Below are 26,244 nucleotides of genomic sequence, written 5' to 3'. Positions count from 1 at the left end.
TCAGTAAAATCGTTCATGTTAATTTTTTGGCAAATAAGTTCCGTTCATCCTGGATGAATCTTTCAAAGTCCATACAACGAAGATTATCATTACTGCAAGCAACTAAAGTACGTTTTGTACATGGGGACAGAAGTGACCCGAGGCGCCCGTAAGTGGACCACCAACCACCGTGCCTCCCTAAAATACAAAGGAAAGAAATACAACTGATTCATGCTCATAGTTCCTCCTTCCTCAGCTTTGCCTTAACAGAGGAAAGGTTTTCACATTGTTTTAACCGCTTTTTTATTTTGTAAACCGGAGCTCACCCTGAGACGACCAAACTAAAAAAAATTAAATAAATTTGATATAAAAATTTAACGATGCCGCGTCCAAGCAAACTTGGGAGCAGTTTTGTCATTTCGGTTTTAATGTCTGTAGTCAGTTTCCTAATTAGAAACTAGGTTTTTGTCTGTACAGTGCGGTAACCAGAGTGAAATCCGGGTTAATGTAGCGGACTCTCAATATTTCCGCTGACATTACAGATTTAATGAATATTTCCGCTGACATTACAGATTTAAAAGTGTATATAGGTGCTCCGATGAGAATTATTTAAATACAGTTATGTGCTCTAGGTATTGTAGGTTACTTACATGACACTTTCCGTCATAGAAACGTCACTTGTACGGATGCTGAACTGCATTCACGTGACTTTAGCGTGAGTTGTTATTTTAATGGGAAACAAATTGTTTAGGCGAAAACTGATGTTGGTCACCCGCAGCCGCGGAAATATTTTGTTTCTTACGCGTTACTGTTTATTTCGATAATGTTTGACAGTTTGCGTGATCGGTTTCATACAGTACAGGAGGGGATCACAGCCAGGTGAGAGGTTATGATGCATTGTTTACATATTCACTTTGGGTGAAAACAACGTACTGGTGTCATGTCATTATGTTCTGTTATAACGCCCGTGTAATAAGTATGTTTAGATGATAATGTGTGCTAGCTGTTGTTTGAAAACATTTCTACATGCTGAGAATATGTACATGTTAACAGAGGTGATGCCTGTAACAGTAGCCTCAACCTATCCAAATGTTTACATACGCCAGTACTATATATGCATTCGCACTGGAGCGTTTAGTGGACGAATTATATGAAAAAAATATACCTCCTTTATTGCAGTTTCAGAGGTTTGTCAACATCCGATTCTGTTCACAAACATATTCCTGCTAGAGGTCGTAAAGTGAACTACAATGCAGGAGGCGAACTTTTACTGAAGTACCAAAATGAGTGGAGCGAGCTGCATAAACAGTCTGAGGAAAATGCTGCCCAAGCACAGGTAGTTGCTCTTAATTTAGTTTTTATCATGTAGTGCAACTTCGCCGTACATCCTTAGTTGAAAAAGTCAATCTCTAAATTTTTTTGTTTTAAGTAAGCCCTTTTGACTATTCTTCTATGCATGCAAAAAACCAATGTTTGGATTCATAACAGTATGAAAAATTTCATGTATCCTTAATTAGCAGCAATTTGCCTCCTGTTACAGTTTCTCAAAAATAACTGCAAAAGAAATTTTATGTTCTTTTGAAGGTAGTTGATGATCTTATTACAAAGCTGCACACAGAATGTCAAAAGAGCTGGACATCAATGAATGCTGCTGCAATGGTGCTTGCAAGTGTGCCACAGATATTGGCTGATGTTCAGGGCCTCATGTCACAGCTTGGTACTCTCACAGAAACTTTTGAGGAAGTAGAAGTGAGTCACATAATTCTTCATTTGTTGTGTATATATAAATGTGCACTGGTAGTTTTAAAATGTTACTATCATATATTGCATACATATTTGTATTTAGTGGTCACAGAAACATGTTGTAACTGCGTGTTTTTAAAAATAACAGATGCCGTCCAAGTCATGGCAGTCATAAAATTTTTCATGAGATGTATGGGAAATCATTGATATGGAAGCAAATCTAAGTGCATTGCCATTTTTTGTTGTTTTCATTGATATAGCTCATGTGTGAATTTATATAAGAAACTGCATGCTTGGATTGATAATGCTGTTACATAACACACTTAACAGTGTAAGAGACAAAATGCTACACCACACAAGCCTAAACTATGTGATTACTATGTCACCACATCAGATTTTAAAACTTTGCTATTATAAATTTAGTATTTCAACATAGAGGATCCACTATACTTCATTCAAACTACTCCTTTGTACCCCTCTCCTGCGTACCACGTCTTCGTTACACAAAACCCTTAGTTAGTTTTAGGCTGTAATACTGACATATATCATTTCGATCTCAGCAATCACTTACGCTGCAACCTGCCCCTTCCCTCTTCCCTTCCCCATTTCATTTCCTGTTAAAGAAGAATCGTGTGGAAAACAAACCAATTCTTATGTTAAGTCTCATACTAGATTATCTTTGTTATCATGCTAGCCAACAGTTCTGCCTATAGTTAAGTGCTGAAATTGGATTTACCCCCAGAACTTTTAGTTCCAACTTTGCATTATTTCCATGTGGCTTTGTTATTCTTAGTTTGTGACATTTTGTCCTATCAGTTCGTACAGAAGGATGTGGAATGTCAGTGCTTGAAGAGGGGTATAAGTTGTGTGGTATATTGAGGAGGCACAGCTTGGCCTCAGATGATTGCTCACTGTACTCAGAGCAGAGACTGGGTTTAGGGTGCATTGTAAAAAAGAAAAGAAACAAGAAACAATGGGTGTCAAATGAGGTGGCATAGTGATAAGACATTGGATTTTCATTCAGGAGAATAGAGATTAAACATTTTTTTTTTTTTTTTTTTTTTTTTTTTTTTTTTTTTTTTTTCCAGACAGACTTAAGTACTCCATGATTCTCCTACAGTAAAAGACAGGATGGTCCCTTCAAAAAGGACATGACTGAATTCCTTTCACAGTCCTAGCTTGTGCTCTGTCCCTAATGGCAACATTGTTGATGGAAATACTTTGCCACGTTAAGAGTGGGCACATATGGGGTATGAAGTGAATACCGCTGTGCACAAAGACTGATACTGGAAAAAAAGCAGTGTGTAGAGAGTTGTCTCTATCTCCCTCCCCCAGAGCAGTCACTGTCCTGTGCATTGTGTTCCATAGTGACATCAAAAAAGCTTAAACCCTTTTACTACAAACAAGAAATTCGAAATTCCAATAACAAGGCAAGAATGATGTGAAACATGATTAGGCATGAAGTGAATAAACATAGCTAGGCTAATAATACTCAACTCTCTCGTAACAGTATTAGCAAGACAGACCTGAAATTCAAAAGATTGGTTACTGAAATTGAATGAATTCTTCCTAATGGTATACAAAAACACAGATATAAAAAAAATGGCCCATCAAAGACGTTCACTTAGACAGCATTGTATAATGCATTAACAGATTTCACTTTTGATACATCAACTGCTCTCACTTTTGATAAATCAACTGTTTGGAAGAGCACAAAAAGTAACTTAGGTCACTAAAAAGAACTAATTGTTTTCACTATGATTGTATTTCAACCAAAGTACTATAATCTTGGGTTAACATTGCAGTGCCCCCCTTGGTTACTTTCGATACCAGTCAGTGAGTCAACATGTATTTCCTAAAAGGCAGAAGTGTATGGTAAAATCAAACAGTGGAAAATCCAGTTTGGAATAATTACAGTATTATGAAAATGATAGATTACTACTCACCTTATAGTAGAGATACCGAGTTGCAGACAGGCACAACAGAAAGACTGATGAAGACATAAGCTGTCGACCAAAAGGCCTTCTCTTAAAGTAGGTGGTACTTCAGAAGAAGACCTTTTGGCAAAAAGCTTAGTTCTTAACAGTCAATTTGTTGTGCCTGTCTGCAACTAAACATCTCCACTGTATGGTGTGTTTCAAACTATGCTTTTCATAATTCTGAAGGATGTGGTGGTAACACCAATTTATAAAAATTGAGACAAGCAGCTGAGTCGTAATGAAGTTACATCTCACTGTGTTCCCCATATTTTGTTTGGTGAGATAACTTTCAACAGAATACTAAACCATACTTCTGAAAATAACCTTTTAACACGAGCTCTTCCTGGGTGCCGTAAACAATTTTCTATCGGGGAAGCCATATATGGAAGCATATGTTCAGTTGCAGCAAAAAAAAAAAAATAAATAAATAAATAAATAAATAAATAAATCGACTTAGGAAACTAAAATGGTATTATATTCAAGGAATCCCACTTCCATGGATGGAGCCTCACTTTAACAACACAAAGCAGAGGATCACGTTAGAAAATTATGTGACAATAATAAGACTATATAGTACAAAGTTGTGAACCATTGTATAAGGTGTCCTACAAGATTATTTACTTGGCTTGCCCCTGTTGTTTGACCTACAGAAGTGAATTACTAGGACATTGAACAACTATTCAAAAACTATGTCTGCTTATGACCCAAGTATATTGACAAAGGTCCCAGACATATCCGTACCAGACACAGCCACAAGAGAAATGAAGCAGGCTTACGAATGGTTTACAGCAAACAGTTTAATAGCCAATCTTAAAAAGACTCATATAAAACAGTTCCAAACAAATCAAAGTAACTTAAAGGTATCTGAAATAAAGATCAGGCCACCACTGGCTGATGGTCTAAATGTGAAGTTGCTTGGGACCTGTAGAGTTAATAAACTGAGGTGGCATCAGAATTTCTATCAGTTAACCTAAAAGCTTGGTTCTTTGGATACAAATTTCATACGTGACTCCAATACATGTACTATTGTACAGATATTACTGCTACACAGTATAATTTCTTGCAACTTGAGATATGTCTCTGGTTTAGAATTAGTCATGTGAACTGTTTGTATTGATATTCTAAAGTCAGCATTTGCTTATTTGCTATCATCAGTTTCAGTCATACAGTTGTAATGTAAGAGAATGAGAATCTTAATTAGTTTTCCTTTTGTTAAAGACAGGGCTGGCACGCCTTGAGGACATAGTTGAGGTACAAGAGCTGCAGGAGCAACAACTTGACCACAGATTCCAGTTGGCTCTGTACAAGGAGCGACGGCTGGCTGAGCTTGAGGCTGTGCGTGACAAACTGGCAGCTGAGCATGCACAGCGACTTCGGGATCATGAGGCAAGACAGCAAGTTGCTCTTCGTGAAAGACAAGAAACATTTGAACAGGCATTCAAAGAGGACCTACAACAATATAAAGAGTCGGGAACTTTGCCAGGTGAGTGTTTGTTATTATTGTACGAAGATGAGATAATTTGTTGCGTCATCAGGATTGAATAGCTGAGTTAATGCATAATGGTAGTTAACACAGCTACCTGAAAAATAGGATCAGTCAATCGAGCATTTGCCAATTACAAACAAACTAGGAAATGATCTGACAGATAAGTTGGGTTTTTGTTACAGTATTTCATGTTTGAACTATAATACTAAAGCAATCTGTGAACTGTTAGACCATCATTGTTTACGAACACATGGTAACATAGATGTGCTAATACTGAAATTTATATAGTGTGTTCTTTCAGCATTTTGTGTAATTCTGACTCACAGTTCCCTAAAAAATCACTAATTGTAATTTCCTTTGAGTTCTTTGCTGACATGTTATGAACCTGTAACTGAATATTTACAAATATTGTGTGAATGGTTTGGATTGTGTGTCAGTGTTTCGGATATTAATTTATGAGTTAGCACATCAAGTTTAAATTTTTATTGATTTGCATAGTGTGACATTAATACATCAGTGGCACAATTTAAGTTACTGTGTCACAGTTAAGTGAAGGCTCTCACAATGAGAATGACTGTCTTAATAATACAATTTTCAGACTATGAGATATGAGCATCACCGTGAAGACAGTTGTTGTGGCTTCTTATCACTTGCATCTAACATGATGCAACAGCCCATTATCATTGGTATACAGTTTCCATCACTGATGAAGGACGTGATGTTGGTAACATTTTATGGTATGTTTCTGTGTTTTGCATGGGAAAAATTTCACAGAAATTGATCCTTAAGAACGAGAACCTGCTTATCATTTGACTAGAACTGCGCTGTGTAACAAAATGAAATACCTAGTCATCCATAGATGAATATTATTTCAAGATTTCAGACAGAATCAACTTATTCATTATGGTGCTAGGTTACCCATATTTTACTGTGTGGGCTCAGCTTATATCTTCAGTTTGTGTGCAGCAATAAGGAGAACTTGTTTTTTAAATAGCACATGTCACAACACACACGCACACACAAAAAGTACACCTTTTCAGTTTTTTTTATTGAATGATTTGATTGATTAGTTCCTTTGCTTTTGTTCTGGCATTTTCTCTCATTTATTATGTGGGTTGTTACAGAGCTTGTTTGAATAAGTCACATAATTATAACATTTTCTGTCCAGTGATGGGTCCCACTTCAAATTGCGCTCCAATGTTCGATGAAGTTGTGTCTAGTAATGTCCTGGACAGCAGTGGGATACTAACCTGATTGTCACCCACCTCATGGCCTGAGAATAAGTGCCATTTCATTTTGTAGCAGGACGCCTTTGGTTGTCATCTGATGCACCCTTCCAGCACAGCAGTACATCAGTGGTATTCTAAGCCCCATTATGTTGCCATTCTTGGGAAGTCATCCTGGGCTTACAATTCAGCAAGATAATGCCCTTCCATTCACAGTGAGAGTTTCTGCTAGTTGTCTTTGTGCTTGCCAGACTATTCCTTGGCCAATAAGTTCACTGGATCTCTTCCCAATAGAGAAATTTGGAGCAATATGGGCAGGGCCTTCCAACCAGCTCAGAATTTTGATGATCTAATGCTCCAATTGGACAGAATGTGATGTAAAATCGTTCAGGGGGACATCCAACAACTCTATCAATCAGTGCTAAGCTGAATAACTTTCTGCAAAGGGCCAGAGGTGGACCAACACAATACTGACTTCCTCAATTTTTGAATCTCTTTCTTTTGAATAAATCATCTAGTTTCTCTGAAATTGTAATCATTTTTTTGCTGTATATAGGGCAAACTCGGCAAATTTTGTAGTATGGCTAATTTCACAGTACCATACATACCCTTACACCGCAAAATTGTACGAGCTGATTTTAAGTATGAACATTGCACCACAGGTGGCAGCACCTACCAGCAGTGTGTGGTAGAGAAAACAGCTACCGGAGCGCGTTCTTGTAGTTGTAGTTGAACTTTTTCCAGAGTGGTTGAGAATATTTTCAGTGTAGCACGTGTTCGGTTACAGCTTTGTGGTTTTTTATTGATACTGTCGATATAATCTGAAGTGTAAGTATAAGATGTTTATCGATAGATTCTTCACAGTCCTCTGTTTAATTTAAGGTCTTGTTCACCATTTTAACACCAATAGTTTGCTCATAATTAACTTTTGCGGGTACTGAATTTCTTAATGGTTTCATGCAGCTGGCGGACATGTAAAGCAGTTCGAGCAGCTCACGAATCAAATAAAAGAACGTATTTTACATGTTGTCATGCCAAATTAAAGTGCTTTCATGATTTGAATGCAATACTGACATCCGTAAAGGAAGGCTTAAGGTATTTATCGATTTAATTTGTTACAGATTTCTAAACCTAGTGGCAAATATGGAGAACTGTACAGCAGAAAGGATTTGGTAGAAGCTGTACGAAGGGTGTTAAAGGATGGCTGGTCAGTTAATAGATCCAGTAGAGATTTTGGCATACCTTACAAAACACTAAAAGATAGACTAAGAGTTTGCACCTATCCTGCGGACTGTACTCTCGTGAAAAAAGGGGCACCCCCTTCTTTTTTTTAAAAAAGGGGGAAGAGGAAACTAAATTGGTGAAGTATGCAATTGAAATGCAAGAAGTGGGATTTGGATTTTCAGTGAGTGATAAGCATTATTATGCTCACTAGTTAGCATCAAGGAGACCTCAAGGGAACCGATCTGGGGAAGAAAGAGATAAGGCAGGATGGGACTGGTGGACTTCATTTAAGAAATGATATGGCTTAAGTTTATGTCAGCCAGAAAATACATCACATCGTTCTAATTTGAACAATTTTTATGATGTGCTAAGTGCTATGTATGAGAAAACAGAGCTTGGGACAAAGCCAATCTAATTTGGAATCTAGATGAAATGGGATTTTCAATAGTGAATAAGCCGAGCAAAATTGTTTCACCGAAAGGAGCGAAGTGTGTCCACCAGCAGACAACTGCTGCAAAGGGGGAGACCACAACAGTTGTGATTGCTGCCAATGCTATGGGACAAACAGTGCCTCCTATGTTTATTTTGAAGGGGATTCGTGTCACTGATAGCTTGAAAGAAAATGCTCTTCCATTGAGCCAGGTAACAGTGTCAAAAAATGGCTGGATAAATTTGAAAATTTTCTTGGAGTTCTTGAAGCACTTCATTAATCACTTTCCTCCCACTCGTCCAGTTCTGCTATTGATAGACTCACATTCTAGCCATGTCTCTCCAGAAGCTCTAAAATTCAGACAAGAAATGGCATTATTTTTGTTACCTTTCCATCCCACACCACTCAGATCTTACAGCCGTGTCATGTGGCCATGTATGGTCCTCTAAAAATTGCTTCGAAAAGGAATGTGAGAGACTTTATGAAAAACTGTGGTTACAAGCCTACAAGAGCAGATTTTTACCATCTTTTCAAGAAGTCGATGGACGAAACTATTACTCCATCCACCATCAAGAGTGGTTTTTCTAAGACTGGAATTTTTCCCATGAATAGAGACGCCATTCTGGATGTCGCTTTGAAGGTTTCCCAGGTTCATGAGACCTTTAATGCTGGGCAAGTAGAGCTACCTGAAGGAACAGTAGATGGATGCATATCAGCAGAGCAAAAAGAAGCTGTTGATAATGTGCCACCTGTGATAGAAGTGTCAGCAGATCAAACTGAAAATATCCAGGAGGAAATTAACATGCCTCTTCCAAAATCCATAAAATTCTGGAGAAAGAGGAAATGTGCAGCTACTTCAACCAGAGTTACTGCTGATGAAGGCATGTTGGTTGCAGTAGGCCTAAAGACCCCTGAAGAAAGGGAAGCAGACAGAGATAATTCCAAATAAAGGGGAATGTTCCAGCAGAGAGGCAACAAGGAAAAGTAAGCACTTGAAAAGCTAGAGTGGAAAAACAGCATGTGTGTGCACAAGTAGTTCCTGCAACAAGACGATGTACGCCTGTACGGAGAAGATTAATAAGAAATGTAGGAAAGGATGGCAACATTTGTTCGTCATGTGGTCGCAATTACAAAGATGATAATGATGGCCAAGATTGGATTTGTTGTTTGAAGTGAGAGTGTTTGTTTCATCTGTCTTACCAAAGAATGAAGGCATACTGTGCTCAGTTCACATGCCGTTTATGCACTGAGGTTGATTCTGATTAACTTGAATCTCATTTCTGATTTCAAGAACTAACTTCAATTATATTTCTGATTTTAAGATTTTGTATGACTAGTAATTAATTATTATTCATTTTTATGTTGAAGTATGTAGTTAATTAATGGTACCTTTGATTACATTATGTACAATAATTTAGTAATAGTAAATACAGTAAATGTTAAGTGTATGGTGTGTTTGGTTACATTAAATCATGTTATGATGACACAAAAGTATTTTTTTTAGAATTATAAGTGCTACTGCAAAATTTCACGAGTAGTGTTGCAAAACTGCCCGAGTACTTATTAATACAGTAAGTCAGCACTGCCTTAAGAATACTTTGTATCTGAAATTTAACTTTCATTATTTAACATTTATACCATTGAATTATACCACTTTTACTTATCATTTGTTTTACTTATCATTTAATACAAAAATTCCATTTTTAATAGATTTATTTTAAATAGTAGAGGCAAAAAATCTTAATGCTGCAAAATTAGCTGAGTTTTCCCTATATGTCTCATCTACTGCTTTCCACCCAGCTCTGCTGATTCCTTCCTGTGCACTTTTCTTTCTCAGTTAATCCATGTAGCATTCATGCTGGGTGCTCCACACTGTCAGGAGTCCCACGATCGTACTGCTCAGATTTCAGTGGGAAATTTAATAGCAAATATTTTGGACTTGTAAATAATACTGTTATCTACAATTTTGTGTGCAGTGTTGTAATTTCATGCATTAGAAACCAGCACAATCATTTTATGTACATTTTCTATTCCATTTTTACATTTACATTTTACATTATTGTAAATTTGTGCTACTATATAATTGTAGGGGTGTTTACATGTTACATTGTGTCAACCCCATTGGAGTATTGAGGAATGGTTGTATGTTTGTCAGTGAGTTGTTACAGTGTCTTCTCCATGGGCTTGTGGTTTCACTAGTGGGTAGCAGGAACAAACTCATAAATATTTTTGCTGTCACCAGATTCGTTTGTTGATGTGTAGTATACAGTGATGCTCCAGGGCCGTGTCCAGGGTGGGCATCAAATGCACAGTTCTTGGCAGCAGTAAATTTTCAAGAGCCCAGCTGCAGCTATAAACAGTGCAGCATGGCTCAGTATTGGAGCATTCTTGCTAGGCAGGAAGCTCAGTGGTAGCTGGTGACACAGCCATACTTCCTAATGCTTTAGATGACAAGAAGCGACATCGAGCTGGTTTGCAAACTTCCCACCTCTCTCCCATAGGTTGACTTACTTGGTATGCACAGGCGATCTTCTTCTCTTGAAAGCTGGCCACGTCGATCTCCAAAAATTTCTTCTCTGAAGAATAATGCTGGTTAAGGGAATTTATCAGACTCTCTCTCTACTCTTGAAATAATTTGGTACTCGAAGAATACTTTTAGTTCAGTCGTGGTATATTTCAACTTCCACAAAAACAAATTCACCATTTCTCATATAACTATTCGAACTCACGCGAATCAACCAAGTCATCAAACATTGGACTCTATTAAGGTACATTTACAACAGGGTTGATTTAATAACCACCAGAAAATATGAGTTCGAAGCAGAGGAAGACTAAGTGGTTCTAGAATTTATGCATAAATTCTTGAAGCACTAAAACTTCATGGCCCCATGGCATGTAGGTTGTGCATACAGACTTTCAGGCAACAGTTTGCAAGGACAGCAATGTCGTTTGCAGAGGAACTCCAGCCCACCTCAACAACTGGCAGGCAGTGTCCAGCAACAGCAGTTGGAAAGTGGGTTGGTGGCTAGTAGGTTCTCAGTACGACCCTGAGGCCTATCAATGCCCAATGGTTCCATTGAACGATGCTGGCTGACAGGGGTGGCTGCACCTCGAACTGTGGTTGAGCAGTGATGCTTTCCTGGGCTACTCAGTTGTAGCCTGTGCTACAACAGTCAGTAACTCAATTTCCTTAGCTGGCTGGGTGGGCACTGTGTATACATTTCCTGCCCTGACATGTTGTCGTGTAGGCACCACAGGTGTCGTATCATCAGCTTGTCGTAACACTGAAGTGGCATCCCAAATTTCTGGTACACCTCTGGTTGCCCAATAGGTGTTCATAATGCAGAAGCAGCTGCTTGCTGCTATCTGCAGAAGTTGTGCAATCTGGAGGTGGTGACCTGCAAGAGCTGGCTAACTGCCATTGTTGACAGAGATTAATTGCTTTAATGGGTTTGTTTATAAAATAACATTTTTTTGGTGCTCTCAGTTTTCTTTAATTTCTATTTTGCATGATACATTTTGGAAAAGATTCCCATTTTCAAGTATTTTTTTGTGTATTATGCCATTTATTTACAATGTTTATGACATGTGGGGTGCTGCATTATTCTGCAGCCCTTACTGTAATATAAAGGGTGAGTCACATAAGACATAACACACCTTTTGTGTCTCGAACAGTTCATGTGAAATCTATCAAGAACATGATTATAGTGGTACAATCCTCCTTAATTTTGAATCTGAAACTCTTCACAAAAGAGTGTGAGATGTATTCTAGAAGTGAAGAACAAGTCTGGTAGAATCAGCTATTGCATTGTAAACATGTTCATGCCAGACTACAACATTGCATCAAGCCTTTCGACTGTTCACTTGTCTGCACTGCAGAACCAGTAGGAATTCTGTTGTTTCTGCTTCAACATTCCTTGCGTGCAGACATATACACCAATGAGGAAAAATTAGAGATGCTACTTTTATATGGCAAATGTTAAAGACATACAGTCAAAACAGTACAATGATATCAGGATAATTTTCATTGTGATAGGGTCCGCAGCTGCAATGAATTTTTGAATGATTTCTGGAAGCCTTCAGCTGCCATTTTCTTTATTTCCTGTACAACTGTACAATTTTGGGCTTAGGCTATTTTCAAGTATCTAAAATGGAAGTTTCATACATTGGATACATTAGTGATACTTTTGATTTTGATGTAAGAACAAGTCATATCTGTAGATATACTAGGTGCATTATAACTTACTTTACGGATGAGTTTTTGGTAACAGATTATGTCATATATGTCACTGCTCATATGACATCATGTTGTGCTCATAAATTAGTTTGAGGTGTTCAGGCTATTTTAGGAGCGCGTTACTTTTGAGCAGTTGTTGCAAAGCTCTTATATATAACGTACTTAACACTAGGAAGATTATAATTACTGTACAGAATTTTGCTACTTAACCTGCATATTCCTTTGTTCTCAGTTATATTTAATTATCGTTCATCATTGGTGTAAATATGACTGTATGAAATTTCTTTAAAATAACTTTAAGTATTTGTTCTATTATTGTAGGAGCACGTCATTTTTGAATAGTTGGTACAAAGATCTTATATGTCACATTTATCACAGTATCCTAATGAAATAGTACTGAAAACCATGAGGGTCCAGTAAAAACTGCTTTATGGTTGCGCGATGTTTTGCATTACAGTCATATTTATTAATGAATGTAGCAATAATTTTACATTCTATACTTCTGTAATGCTTCGTCCTAGAACTGGTAGAAAGTTGTGTAGGACTTTCCCATTTTGCAGGTCTTTTTGGTCATTTAAAACCTTGTCTGCCTGATCTTTTGGATGTATGTAGATTTTGATTTCTTCCATTACATCCAAGACTTTTCCTTACTGTAGCTTATGCAATATTTGAAGTGAACCATCTGTATTAGGTACTCTGTGGTTTAAATGTGCAGCAAAGGTTGGTGGGTTATTGTCACTTATTGTCGTGTGTTCTTTAAATTGTGTAATAAATTTTCTTCCTGTTTGTCCAGTATAGAATTTTGTATCCAATGTATGAAACTTCCGTTTTAGATACTTGAAAATGGCCTAAGGCCAAAATTGTACAGTTGTACAGGAAATAAAGAAAATGGCAGCTGAAGGCTTCAATAAATCATAAAAAAAAAGAAAAAAAAAGGATATTGGGATACTTGTCCTGATTGTCACTGTGTCCATCACATCAGGTACTTGCATGAATTATTAGGCCACTAAAGCGAACAGGCAGCTTCTGTATCAAGCAGAGGATGAGTATAAAGTCTTCAGCTGGCAGAGCATGTGTGGAAGTTGTTCTGGCTGCAATGATTGGAGGACGTGGTTTCAAACTTCATGCAATTTTTTTCAGTTTGGTCTGCAACATCTGGGAGACCACACTGTCCTTTCAACATGTGCCCTTTACCAACAAAGCAAAGTTTATGAACCACACTAATGTAAAGTCATGTAACCGTGTGGTGGGGCATCATAATGATTTATATTGTGGGATCTTGTTTCATTCCAGGGGTGCTAAATGGAAATATGTGTGCACACTTCCTTATGAACATTGTAAGTTTTGTTCTAGATAGGGTACTACTTGATAAGTGACAATGTATATGGTGGCTGCATTGTTCACTCTTCCTATGTTGTAACATGAACACTGAATGCAAGATGTTGTGACCATTGGATAGAACAGAATGCTGCAGTACAATGGTCAGCCAGGTGCTGTGATTTTATTCCTCTTGATTTCTTTCCATGGAGAGCACTGAAAGATGCAGTCTGTGATTAAGCTCTCCAACTACACTAGATGATATGTGTTCTTGAATCGCCATAGCATTCAACAGCATATTATTCAGTGTACTTTCATCAGTTTGTCTATTTCTCAAATGGTGATTTCAAATGTGCCTTGCAGTCAATGACAAATAATATGACTAACTACAGATCAGAAATGGAGTGAGTACGAGTCTAACGTTGAGGGTGGCATACCTTAGAACTCAAGATGCCACTGTTAATGTCAGTACTGTGTTGGCTTCCTTCCCTCCCACTGCAGTTTCATGAGTACGACGAGCCTGTGAACAGTGACACTGCAGTTGCTTCCTTCTCGTTAACTCATTCTCTCTTAGTGAAGTTTCCAGGTGTGTGAGGCCGATCACCACTTACAAAGTGAAGACAAGTTGTGGGTCTCACTGATTTGGATCAAACTAAGTGACTAGAAATGAGCAGATGATCCTTTCAAGTTCTTAGAGTATCTTGCTTGAGTGGGCCATAGGAAAAGAAAAAAATAACTGTTTAAAGATTTTTGAGTACAATGTAAGAGATTTTAAGCAACAGTTTTCATTTCAGTGCACCAATTGCCAGTTCACCAGCTCAGGTTCAATTCTAGCTGCTTCCCTCTTGCTGTTGTTTCAGCCTCGTGATGTTAAACTATTACTTTAAAAATTTAATGTATTTAAACTGTTCATTTCATACACACACAAAAAAAAAAAAGTTTTGCATCACCCCAGTTCCCAGAACTCCTGAAGGTAGACGTTGACTGTGGATACTCTTTCACAGACACAGACCCTTTGACTGTTCAAAGATGTCACTAAACCTGCCCAAAGATATAAACAACTATGCATGAGCAGCGCCTATTAGATGGAGGGGGTCTGACAACCGATCAGTTCCAGTCATTCCACCAGGAAGGAGGTACATGGCTCATGTTGTCTGTTGTTCAGCCATGCCTAGACAGTCGATACCGTGGTTCGATCGCATCCACATTGTTCCTTTGTGCCAGGAAGGAATTTTAACAAGAGAAGTGTCCAGGCGTCTTGGAGTGAACCAAAGCAATGTTGTTCAGTCGTGGAGGAGGTACAGAGAGAGTCTCTGTCGATGAAATGCCTTGCTCAGGCTGCCTAAGGGCTACTACTGCAGTGGATGACTGCTACCTACATGTTACGGCTTGGAGGAACCCTGACAGGAACACTACCATGTTGAATGATGCTTTCTGTGCAGCCACAGGACGTCGTGTTAAGACTCAAACTGTGCGCAATAGGCTACATGATGCGCAACTTCATTCCCGATGTCCATGGCAAGGTCCATCTTTCCAATCACGACACCATGTAGTGTGGTACAGATGGGCCCGAAACATGCTGAATGGACCGCTCAGGATTGTCATCACGTTCTCTTCACCGATGAGTGTCGCATATGCCTTCAACCAGACAATTGTCAAGATGTGTTCGGAGGCAACCCGGTCTGGCTGAACGCCGTAGACATACTGTCCAGCGAGGTGGAGGTTCCCTGCTGTTTTGGGGTGGCATTATTTGGGGCTGACACACGCCGCTGGTGGTCATGGAAGGCACCGTAATGGCTGTATCATACATGAATACCATCCTCCAACTGATAGTGCAACCATATCAGCAGCATATTGGCAAGGCATTCGTCTTCATGGATGACAATTTGCGCCCCCATCATGCACATCTTATGAATGACTTCCTTCAGGATAACAACATCGCTCAACTAGAGTGGCCAGCATGTTCTCCAGACATGGCTGGGATGGATTTAAAAGGGCTGTTTATGGATGATGTGACCCACCAACCACTCTGACGGATCTTTGCAGAATTGCCGTTGAGGAGTGGGACAATCTGGGCCAACAGTGACTTGATGAACTTGTGGATAGTATGCCATGACGAATACAGTCATGCATCGAAGCAAGAGCATGTGCTACTGGGTATTAGAGATACTGGTGTGTACAGCAATCAGGACCACCATCTCTGAATGTCTCGCTGTATGGTGGTACAACATGCAATGTGTGGTTTTCATGAGCAGTGAAAAGGGTGGAAATGATGTTTATGTTTATCTCTATTCCAATTTTTTGTACAGGTTCTGGAACTCTCGGAACTGAGGTGATGCAAAACTTTTTTTGATGTGTGTATATGTAAATGTAATATATTCAATTTAGTTAGTTAGTTAATATACACTGACAGAAAAATTCCCAGTGCAAAAAATAATTACTATAGAGTAATGATATTTTGGGACTACATTTGTCTCGGTAATATATTTAAATGATTTACATTAAAATATCATAGGTTAAAGTAAGCGTGAGATAAACCATTACAAATGTGAAATGCTGGTACACTAACAACAGGTGTAACCACCAGAATGTTGAATGGAAGCATACAAACATGCATGCAAGGCATTGTACAGGTTCTGGATGTCAGTTTGTGGGATAGAGTTCCATGGATGTTGCACTTTGTTGGTCAATACATGGCCAGTTAATGCCATTTGTGGATGATGCTGGCATTGTCATCCAGTGATGACCCATATGTGTTCAATTGGAGACGGATCTGGTGACTGAGCAGTCCAAGGCAACATGTAGTCACTATGTAGAGCATGTTGGTTTAATAAGTAAGCACAACAAATTATAACTCTTTAAATAACAAATGTGCTTTCATAAGCAGTCTTTTGACCTACTCAAAAGTATCATTGGCTGTGCAAATGACAACACAACATTAAATTCAAGTTCAACCACTTCCTCATAATAAATTAGGACACTCAGAATTAAATTCCCTAGGATAGGATTCCTGTCCAGGTTTGTGACTTGGGATAATCATGGGTGTAAGATAGAGTTTTTAGCAGGACCACAATTATTATGAAATCAACCAAATTTCACAAATACCTGGCCCATTTACAGAGTGCCAAATATCAACAATTTAGTGGAAGGCTGGTGGCACTGGTGGTGCAATTTGCAGTGGCTATTAACCTGGTGGCGGTACAACCATAGCAGTACTGTTGGCCTCCCTCCATTACATATCTTCTTGGCATCAGAATTATATCTTATAGGGCCAAAAACCAAGCCATGATAATGGTATCACCAAATTCAGCATCCAAGGCCCATAAATACTGCCCTTAAGCTCTTGTGGCATCAAAACCCCAGGAATATGAGCCACTACGATCTGCTACTGCTAATGAGGTGTTAACCACAGCACTGCTCAGCCCAGACTTCTTACCTGTCACAAAGGACGAGTTGCCACTTGTGCGCCAACCACACCTTTTCCACTCTGCCCGGCTACTTCTGTAGCTGCGGGGCTTTCCCACATCTTTTACATTCAACACTATGTTCCCTAACTGTGTACCAAGTCATTTTCAGAGTACATTATATAACAATCATTTCAGTAGTTATTTAAATTCACAAACACATTTTAAACATCTCCTCCCAGACGAAGGAACTAAGTTCCGAAAGATAGGAACGTAAATTTTCTGTTCTGTTTTGTGTATCTATCGGCTGTACTGAGCTGAGGTAAGTACTGGCCAGCCCCTCTATCTCTTTGTTAGTATTTGTTAAACATCATCATTCAAAAGTTTCACATAACTGAAACATGTATACATAGTCAAAGAATTTCCATGACAGACACAAAATTTTATATAAGCAACACTAAAAAAATTTACATAGAAATATTGATACAGATACAAAATAGGTCAAAAACAGGTAATACAAACTGGCCTCCTAACAAACACATGGCCATCAATTGCACCAAGGCAGAATAAGCTTTTGTCTGTAAATACGTCAGACTTCCACACTGTCCTCCAGTGAGCTCATGCTCGACACTACTGACATTGCAAATGGTGGTGGTTTGGGGTCAGTGGAATGCAACGCTTTAGGGCGTTTGGCTGGGAGCTGTTTTTGAAGTAACCAATTTGTAACAGTTTGTTGCTGCTGAAATTTCTGCTGCAGATGCAGTACAGTTTGACAGTGCCGTACACTGAACACTGCAGTCTTCCCTCTCGGTAGTGTCGTGTGGTCATCCAGAGTCCAGTCTTCTTGCACCCGCACATTTTTGTGGCCACCACAGCCAGAAAGTCATGTACAGTGGCTACATTTGTGTCAAGTCGTTCTGCAAAATCGCAGAAGGTACATCCAGCTTCTCATAGCCTTATTACAAGACCTCCTTCCAACTCAGTAAGGTGTTGATAGTGAAGTCTCTGTTACCTTAAAGGCATTCATGATTAACTTAAACTCCACATGTCCAATTTCAAAGGTAACTAATGCTCATGATCATTACCGGTTCAACATGTTTTTAAAGCGAGCCTGATTTTCATCCTCACAGTGGCACTACTAGCACCACTGTTATGTGACTGGTGTGAAATCTGAATAGAAATCATCTTTCAAATGAAGAAACATGCCTACCAACTTTAATTTGTCACACAACTCCTTCATGGTGTTTCAATTTTTTTTCCATAACTGGGTAAAATTTTGAATGAAAGTAAAAGTTCCAAAAATTATAGCAGTTAATTATCTGCTTTTTATTTATTATTAGACATTACATTTCTCAGAGTGATAATCATTGAAGAAACATTTGAAAGACAAATATTCTTCACACCAAGCACATTTTATGAAAACATTTTTGAACAAAAACATTTTTCCAAAAGATGCTTCAGTGGTGGAAACGTTACTTCATTCAGGCTTTTAAATGCAGGTCCTTCCTCTGTCAGTCTTGAAACATGCCAAGCATAGTGAATCATTGGGATGAAAACTGGAGCATTGAATTGATACTACACAAGTGAATGTATGTTAATTGCATTTCTCTTAACGATAATTATTGCTGTTGTTATACCAATTCAGGAGCACTTTGTAGTCTTTCACTTAGATTTAGACTTGGCAATAGAAGTACACATGACAGGGTCGCTCAACAGGAGAACATTTGGGTGGAATGATCTTCATAGTACACGTTACTCTATGTAACTTCGTCTTCCTCATGATTAACGTCTCGTCTCACAGTGTCAGATCTGCTCGGCCCCCAATAAATCCACCAGTAGATGAAATTTTTTTGTTTTGGTTTTGTTTTTGGTTTTAATATTATTTCCAAGAATTTTGCAAGAATTTTTTTTTAGTTTCCTTGACTTGGAGCAAGTAATGACAACATTCTTATGTTCTTCTTTTAATTTTTTCACAGTACCAGCAACTTGAGGACGAAATATACTGGCAGGCTCTTGCATACAAAATAGAAGGGGTAATAATTTCCCTGAAGCAGTTAAATCATACTGCACTTTGTAAGAACAAGTGATTTTGCAGAGATTGAATTTTTTCACCAAAAAGGTCTTTACACACTTGTAATCCAGTGCCCATCCAGTCTAATTGGTGTTAAATATGCATGTTTGATATTATATGTCTTGCCTATGTACAGACCTTCTCTGCTTCTTCAACCATTTCTTCTAGAGTTGCGACATTATTTTTGGTGACAGATTTGAGGATTTTTCACCGTCTTGCTGAATTTTTATGTTTGGAGTTTTTTTACCCAGCGATCATGAGCAATAAAATGAACTTTGTCTGACAAATATGAGAATGCGACCACCATTGTCCATTGTTGGTTCAGGAGGAGGCCTTCTGGCTGAAAGCTTATGTGTTTATTAGTCATTTTGTTATGCCTGTCTGCAATTCAATATCTTCACTATATGGTGAATAGTGATGTGTCCTTTTCATAATATAATATATCATACCCTGTGGATGTTTTATAGTGTTATCTCCACTGACTACGTAAAATGTCTTTGTGAGTGTTTTGATTTTGCATGTTTACTGTTTTCAACATGTACTGTGCATAGTAAATTGTGCCTTATTTAATATTAGTTTTTTTTCAAATTCACCGTTACCTCTGTTTAAGGATTAGTCATTATTACCAAATTGAACTTGTTTGTATATGACAGTAAAGGCAATAGAGAAATCCAGCACACCACAGATTGAAAACAAAAAGAATGTATGGTATAATGCATGAAAAACACACTTGGAAATGGGAATAATTTTCTGAAATGTTTTTTGTAAAAGATAAACAAAGAGAAAATCAAGACTGGCAGCAGAAAAAGTTGTTTTATAAATGAACCCAATGTTTTTACAGTTATAGGCTTTCTCCAGCAGTTCATGATGGATAAATTAAAATTATCTGCTTTATGTTGTTAACACAGCTGCTCTAAAAATAACTTGAAGAAGATCAGACTTTTCCAATCAGTGTGCTAGGATATTTTACTGAATGGCATAGTCCTTAAAATGGAGTAGTGTGTTGTTTATTTTAATCTACAGGTTTTGGCATATTTGTTTCCAGTGACTGAGTTACAATAAAGATATGTATGTACTGCAACCACTGACAATGATAAAGAAATGTTAATCTTGTAACAATTTATTGATGAGTCATTTCATGTCACTAGTGTTCATATCAGGCATCAAAGCATAAAAATCACTGAAATATTATTTACATTACTAATTGTATCAACTAGAGTATTGCTAGTTTGTTGAGTTGCCCGAGTTTTAATTAGAATCTGAAATATTTGCCTCGATGAAGGGACTACGATCGGTGAGGTGACCATGAGAAAAAGGTGGAAAGGATAACATTCTACTAAGCATAGTGTGGCATGGATGAAGTCTGAATGTGATTGGGAAGCTAGGAAATCTGAAAATGTGAAAGTGGGAAGTACATGGGATGCACTGAAGTAAAATGGAGTGATGATCACCTGGTCCAACAAATACAGGGAAACACAAATAGCATCTTCTAATGGTATAATAGTATAGTAGATTTCACTATGAATAGACAGGCAAGGCAAAGAATGAAACTTCAGTGGTAGGAGGAGGAATGAACGTTTCTAAAAAGGGGAATCACAGAAGCTGGAGAGAGAAATATCAGTAGAAAAATGTAGCTGTAAAGAAGTGGTGGTTAATGGAAGAAATTCATCAGTTTTGCAATACAAAAAAAATGCTCTAGAAAAGCAGGATGAAGCAATAGAAATCACTTAGAAATGAAATTAATTCAACGTGCATGGAAATTAAAGTGGGATGACTACTAGAAAATTCTGACGGTAATGAAAAGGAAATGTTCATGGGAGGAAAAGATTGAGGATGTAGAAATGTCAAGATAACTTCCAGAGAATGTAAAAGCAAAGGCATTAACATGAAGAGTGCAAAAGACAGAGGAGCAAGCATATTGGTGTAACCAGTACAATGCCTCTATGACGAGAAAAACTGTCTGTTAACATTATAGAGGAAGTAATGAATGTTGATTTGTGGAGATAGGAGATCCAGTATTAGACTAAAGTAACACGTTACAAGATGTTTGAAATCTTCAGAAAAATTGGTGTGTGTTTCAGAGAGCGACAGGTAATGCACGATACGAATGAATGAGAACATAGAGGGAACAATGAAACTGTAAGGCTAAGAGAGACAGTGTGGATTAAAAAGGATAGAAGGAAAAAATATTCCATACTTCCCTCTACTCTTCATTGAAGAAGAAACAAAATATTCCATACTTCCCTCTACTCTTAATTGAAGAAGAAACAAAAGATGTAAAAGAAAGTGCAGAATGGTATTAAAATTCAGGTTATCAATAAATGATCTGATTGGCTGATGATGTTGCTACCATCTGTGATTGTAATGAATGATTACATGTCTTAATGAATGAAATGAACAGTCAGCTGAGTGCAGAATATGGATTACACATAAAGAAAGGAAAGACACAAGTAATGAAGACTAGCACAAATCAGGTTAGTGACAAATATCAAAATCGTGGATCAGCAGAATGAGTCATGAATGATGGAAAAAGAACATTATAACCAGACTACCAGAGACAATGTTAGAATACCTAGGCAAAAGAAATGTAAAAGAATCAAATATAGAGGAAGACATTTCTTAGAATGTACTTATCAAGTACAGCACTGTACGGCACTAAGTTGTGGACTGTAGTAGAACAACAAATGAAGGTAAATCAAAATCTCTGATGCATGGTATTACAGCAAGATGGATCACATCAAATCACTAAGAAACCCAGTGGAAGAGAACAAAAATTACTTTTTAACATGAGCTTATGGCTGTTCTGGCTTTCTTACTGCTAATGCTACTCAGAAGCTTCCAGTAATGAGTTAAACCTGTCACTACTGCTTACCCCAGGATGAATTGATTTGATTCACACTTCATTCTTACATTCTTCTATGCAGTCTAGGCAGGGTCTATACACTTGCACAGGAAATTTACCCTACTGAGCTGCTATGTCCAAATGTTCCACTGAAAAGAAGTCTGTATATGAGTAGGTTGCTCTAAGAAACCACAGATGATGTACCCCTTAACAAAATATTAAAGATTAAGTGGCTTGTAAATACAGGCTTGTTGTTTGAACTGAGTGACTGATGCTGTATGGTGTTGTTCTGCCAGTCGCCTTTCCCTCCCAGACAGGAAGTTATGCTCACCTGCCGATCTGTGGTCCCTGGACCATAAAAATGCTTGATGTCTTCTCTCAGTAGATGTTTCATCACCAGATTGATAGGCAGTAAATATGATTAAAATAACTATATATATTGCAGTAAAACATACAATTGTAAGGTAGCCCTGTTGCAAGTTTTATAACATGCACTCAAAAATCTGAGTGACATGGCAGGAAGCCACCTTGCTGTAGGACAAGGAATTAAAATGAGAAAATAATCAACACACAGTGAAATTAAATGAGATTTAGTCCCTAGAGGAATGGTTGAATGAGAGAATGATGCTAGCCATGAGATCCATATAACGAAATCAGGTGTAGGGGCCGAATGACAAAGCTTACCTCATTACATTTTGTGAGGTTGTAATTCTGGGTGCTCGCTGTGCAAGTGGTGTAATTGCTCGGTAGAAACCAACGTGATTGCTGCAGGCTTTTGAATGTGAATTATGCAGCTCTGTGTAGATGACCTTAATGCATGACAGCTCTCGAGGTGATGAGAGGCAACATTTCAATAATGAAATGACGGTAACTTCGGCAACTCTACTGTCCGCAAAGTGAAGGCATCATAGATAAACAAACGATTGGGACTGGAGCGTGCCTCTCAGTGTTATTTGTAAAATTGGGCACTGCACCACAGTGTGCGTCCACAGTTCACAAGTAGGTCCCAGCAGCCAACACGACAGTGGCAGGTAATGAACCACTGGTGCGGCCTCCTCTGGAGGGTCGCTTGGTCTCCTTGCCCCTCAGGTTGGGATCCCTGTTTGTGCAAAAATTCTCTGAATGAGGGAAAATTGGTATGTGTACACCAGTGCATGGCTTCACCTTACACTTTCATACAGTCAGACAGGTACGGTTAAGAAAATTCACTATTTTGAGCATTTTCTACAATAAACAAATGGAGAATATGAAAACTAATCTGTCCCCTCTATTTGTTGGTCCTCCATGTAAACAATCCTTCAGTGATACTGGTTGGATGGGGACAATTACCCTAATTTCATAAAATGATCAGTTTAGTTAAATATGACATTGATCAAAGATCCATCCTTTTTTAGATTATTGTTGGTGAGTTTCAAATTTTGTAGGTAACTCGAATCTATATTTGGAATTATGAAAGTTATTTATTTATTTTTATGTCTTTGTTTGTGATGGGAAATGACCATTAAAATCATTGTGGCTGCACCCTGGGCATTGTCATGTCAGACTTTCCAGTTAAAGCCCACAGAACGGACAACACCACTTCATCGCTACCAATTGTGATTCATAGTCCTGTGAAAATTCTCCCAAACCAATGGATGACAAGAAATCACCACAGCTTGTATGGAAGACTCACTGCCAACAACCAACCTTACTGTCAACAACTGCTCTCTGCAAAATGCTGCAGGGCAGTTCCCTCCTCCAACTTAAAGGCACTGACCTACCCCTTCCTGTGGCGTCTTCTGCTATGTTAACAAAAAATTAAGTGTTACTTGACTGCAATGCACATAAGTAGATGGCGGTAGAATCGTATACACAAGGTATTAAAGGGAAGGGGATTGTTTGAGCTGTCATTTGTACTCAGGTGATTCATGTGAAAAGGTTTCCAATGTGATTGTGGCCACACAACAGGAATTAACAGACTTCGAATGCAGTATGGTAGTTGGAGCTAGATGCATGGGACATTCCATTTCAGAAACCGTTGGGCAAATCCATATTCCAAGATCCAGTGTCGAAAGTATGCCGAGAATACCAGATTGCAGGCATTACCTCTCACCACTGCGGCCAACTGCCTTTGCCCCCCCCCCCCCCCCTTACAGTTTGTAAAGCTTTTCACAAAGGTTAATTGATCATTTACAGACAAGTAGCGCTACATTGTTGGTGGCAATGGACACAAACATGTAAAATACACAAATAACACAAATTAGTTCAATAATGAACTTGATGATTGAAAGCCGTGCTTTTTTTGTAGAGTTGCCAGTGTTAATAGACAAACAACACTGTGTGAAATAACCAGAGAAATCAATGTGGGACATGCAACGACTGTATCTGTTAGGACAATGTGTTAATGAGCTATGCCAGCAGACAACCAATGTGAGTGCCTTTGGTAACATTGCTTGCAACACCTCCATGAGTTCATTACCATATTAGTTAGAACCTAGATGACTAGAAAAATGTGGTCTGGTCAGATGAGTCCCAAATTCAGTTGGTAAGAACCTAGGTAGTTGGTAAGAATCTAGGGATAGTGCGTGGCGCAGACCCCACAAAGCCAGGGATCCAAGTTGTCAATAAGGCGCTATGCGAGCTGGTGGTGGCTCCATAATGGTGTGGGCTTTGTTTACATGGAATTGATTCAACCGATCATTGAATGAAAATAGTTGTGTTTGGCTATTTGGAGACCATTCACAGCGAACAACAATGGAGTTTTTATGAATGATAATTCGCCATGTCACCAAGCCGTAATTGTTTGTGACTTGTTTGAAGAACATTCTGGACAATTCGAGTGAATGATTTGGCCACCCAGATTGCCCGACATGAATCCCATCAAACATTCGTGGGACATAGCCAAGAATCAGTTCATGAACAAAATCCTGCACCTTTCACAATTATGTAGGCTATAGAGGCAACATGGCTCGATATTTCTGCAGGAACTTCCAACGACTTGTTGAGTCCATACTGTGTCGAGTTGCTGCACTATGCCAGGCAAAAGGAGGTCCAACATGACATTAGGAGGTATCCCACTGTATGAACAGCTGGATGTTCAAAGTGCTTTAGTGCAGTGCTAATTTTGATACCTCACATTATGTGCTGTGAAAAATAAACAAAATTTACTTAAAAGTTTATCGAAGTGATGCAAAATTCACTTAAAATCTAAATTTTCCTACTTACACTTACTGTCTACAAATCCAATGGATTATTACATATTGTATGTGATGTACAAATGATGACTGCTTTTCTGCTTTTGTTCTACAACCTAATTAAATTATGAAAATGCTAATTACATCTAAGTGTAATTATTAATCATTTCATCAAAACTTCGTTATGTCTGCTTGGCTAATGTTGCACTGCTTCTCTTCTTTGTAATAGTGTAGCATGTCTGTGTGGGAGGGGGGGGGGAGAGAGAGAGAGAGAGAGAGAGAGAACTGGAAAGCCTTTATTCTAAGCATGTTTAAAATTATTCATTCCTTTTGTACAAGTTCTTGCTGTGTGGCATTATTTAGAATTACTATTTTTTCCCTTTGTAATAAGTTTTATAAGTTGAGATTTTTGTTGTTTAGGCTTAATGATGATAAAGTCTGTATCCAGTATTGAGAATAGATAGTTTCCCTGTGAACTACTGACACAAGTCCAGTCAGCAAAATTTCCAAGTTTTGAGTAATAGATTTTATTAAAACCATTGTGTGTGATATTTTAATTTTTTATAGGAACTATAAGTCCCCCAGGCCAGAAAACTACTTGTTTAGAGGAAGTTATTCTTGAGCCAGAAGATCCGTCTGCTCTGGATTCTTTCCTTGAAGATGATACTAAAGAGGCTCCAGCAGTTCCGGATTCCTCCTCGGGAGACGATCTTAAAGCAAGTGATGCAAAATTGTAATTCATGTTACAGACTAATTGTGATGTGATGAGCATTGGAATGTATTCTTTGTTGACAGTTGAGATATTATTTATCTTTGAAACAAATCACTGATCATCCCTCATCTGTATCACCTGTTTGACAAGTGATTGTAAAAATTTGTTAGTTCATTGTTAAAATATATTGTATGTTACAATTTTTTGTTGAAGTAAGCAGAAGTTCCCAATGAAACATTATGCCACCAATATTTCACAGTATGTCGTATTTAAGGAATTTCAGTTTTCTTGGAAAAAAGAAGAATCCCTGAAAATAATTGTTTTATTTGGGCACTTTTACATTATGCTGTGCTTATGATTTTACAGTGGTACCTGTGATGTTGAATCAAGACTTTGTGCTTTAATACTGGTTGTGTATAAA

General features: G+C 38.1%; 1 protein-coding gene across 3 annotated transcripts; it reads left to right on the top strand.

The window, feature by feature from the left end:
* Positions 1-510: 510 nt before the first annotated feature.
* Positions 511-26,244, top strand: LOC126195098 (dysbindin). 3 transcript variants are annotated; one of them, XR_007538555.1, is made up of 6 exons: positions 511-858; positions 1,159-1,315; positions 1,564-1,728; positions 4,920-5,184; positions 5,786-5,924; positions 25,679-25,815. XR_007538555.1 is itself a non-coding variant. In XM_049933564.1 (5 exons), the coding sequence occupies exons 1-5, from the start codon at positions 803-805 to the stop codon at positions 7,540-7,542; spliced, it is 651 nt and encodes a 216-aa protein (XP_049789521.1). In that variant the 5' UTR covers positions 511-802; the 3' UTR covers positions 7,543-7,691. The 3 variants fall into 3 exon arrangements, 2 of the variants coding, with proteins under 2 accessions (XP_049789521.1, XP_049789520.1); XM_049933564.1 differs by lacking the exons at positions 5,786-5,924; positions 25,679-25,815 and adding an exon at positions 7,535-7,691; XM_049933563.1 differs by lacking the exon at positions 5,786-5,924 and having other exon boundaries at positions 513-858; positions 25,679-26,244.

This window comes from Schistocerca nitens, chromosome 7 (assembly GCF_023898315.1).
Source record: "Schistocerca nitens isolate TAMUIC-IGC-003100 chromosome 7, iqSchNite1.1, whole genome shotgun sequence".
NCBI classification, from domain to species: domain Eukaryota; kingdom Metazoa; phylum Arthropoda; class Insecta; order Orthoptera; family Acrididae; genus Schistocerca; species Schistocerca nitens.
Note: the sequence above shows the minus strand (reverse complement) of the source record. Positions and strands in the feature narration are given on the sequence as shown.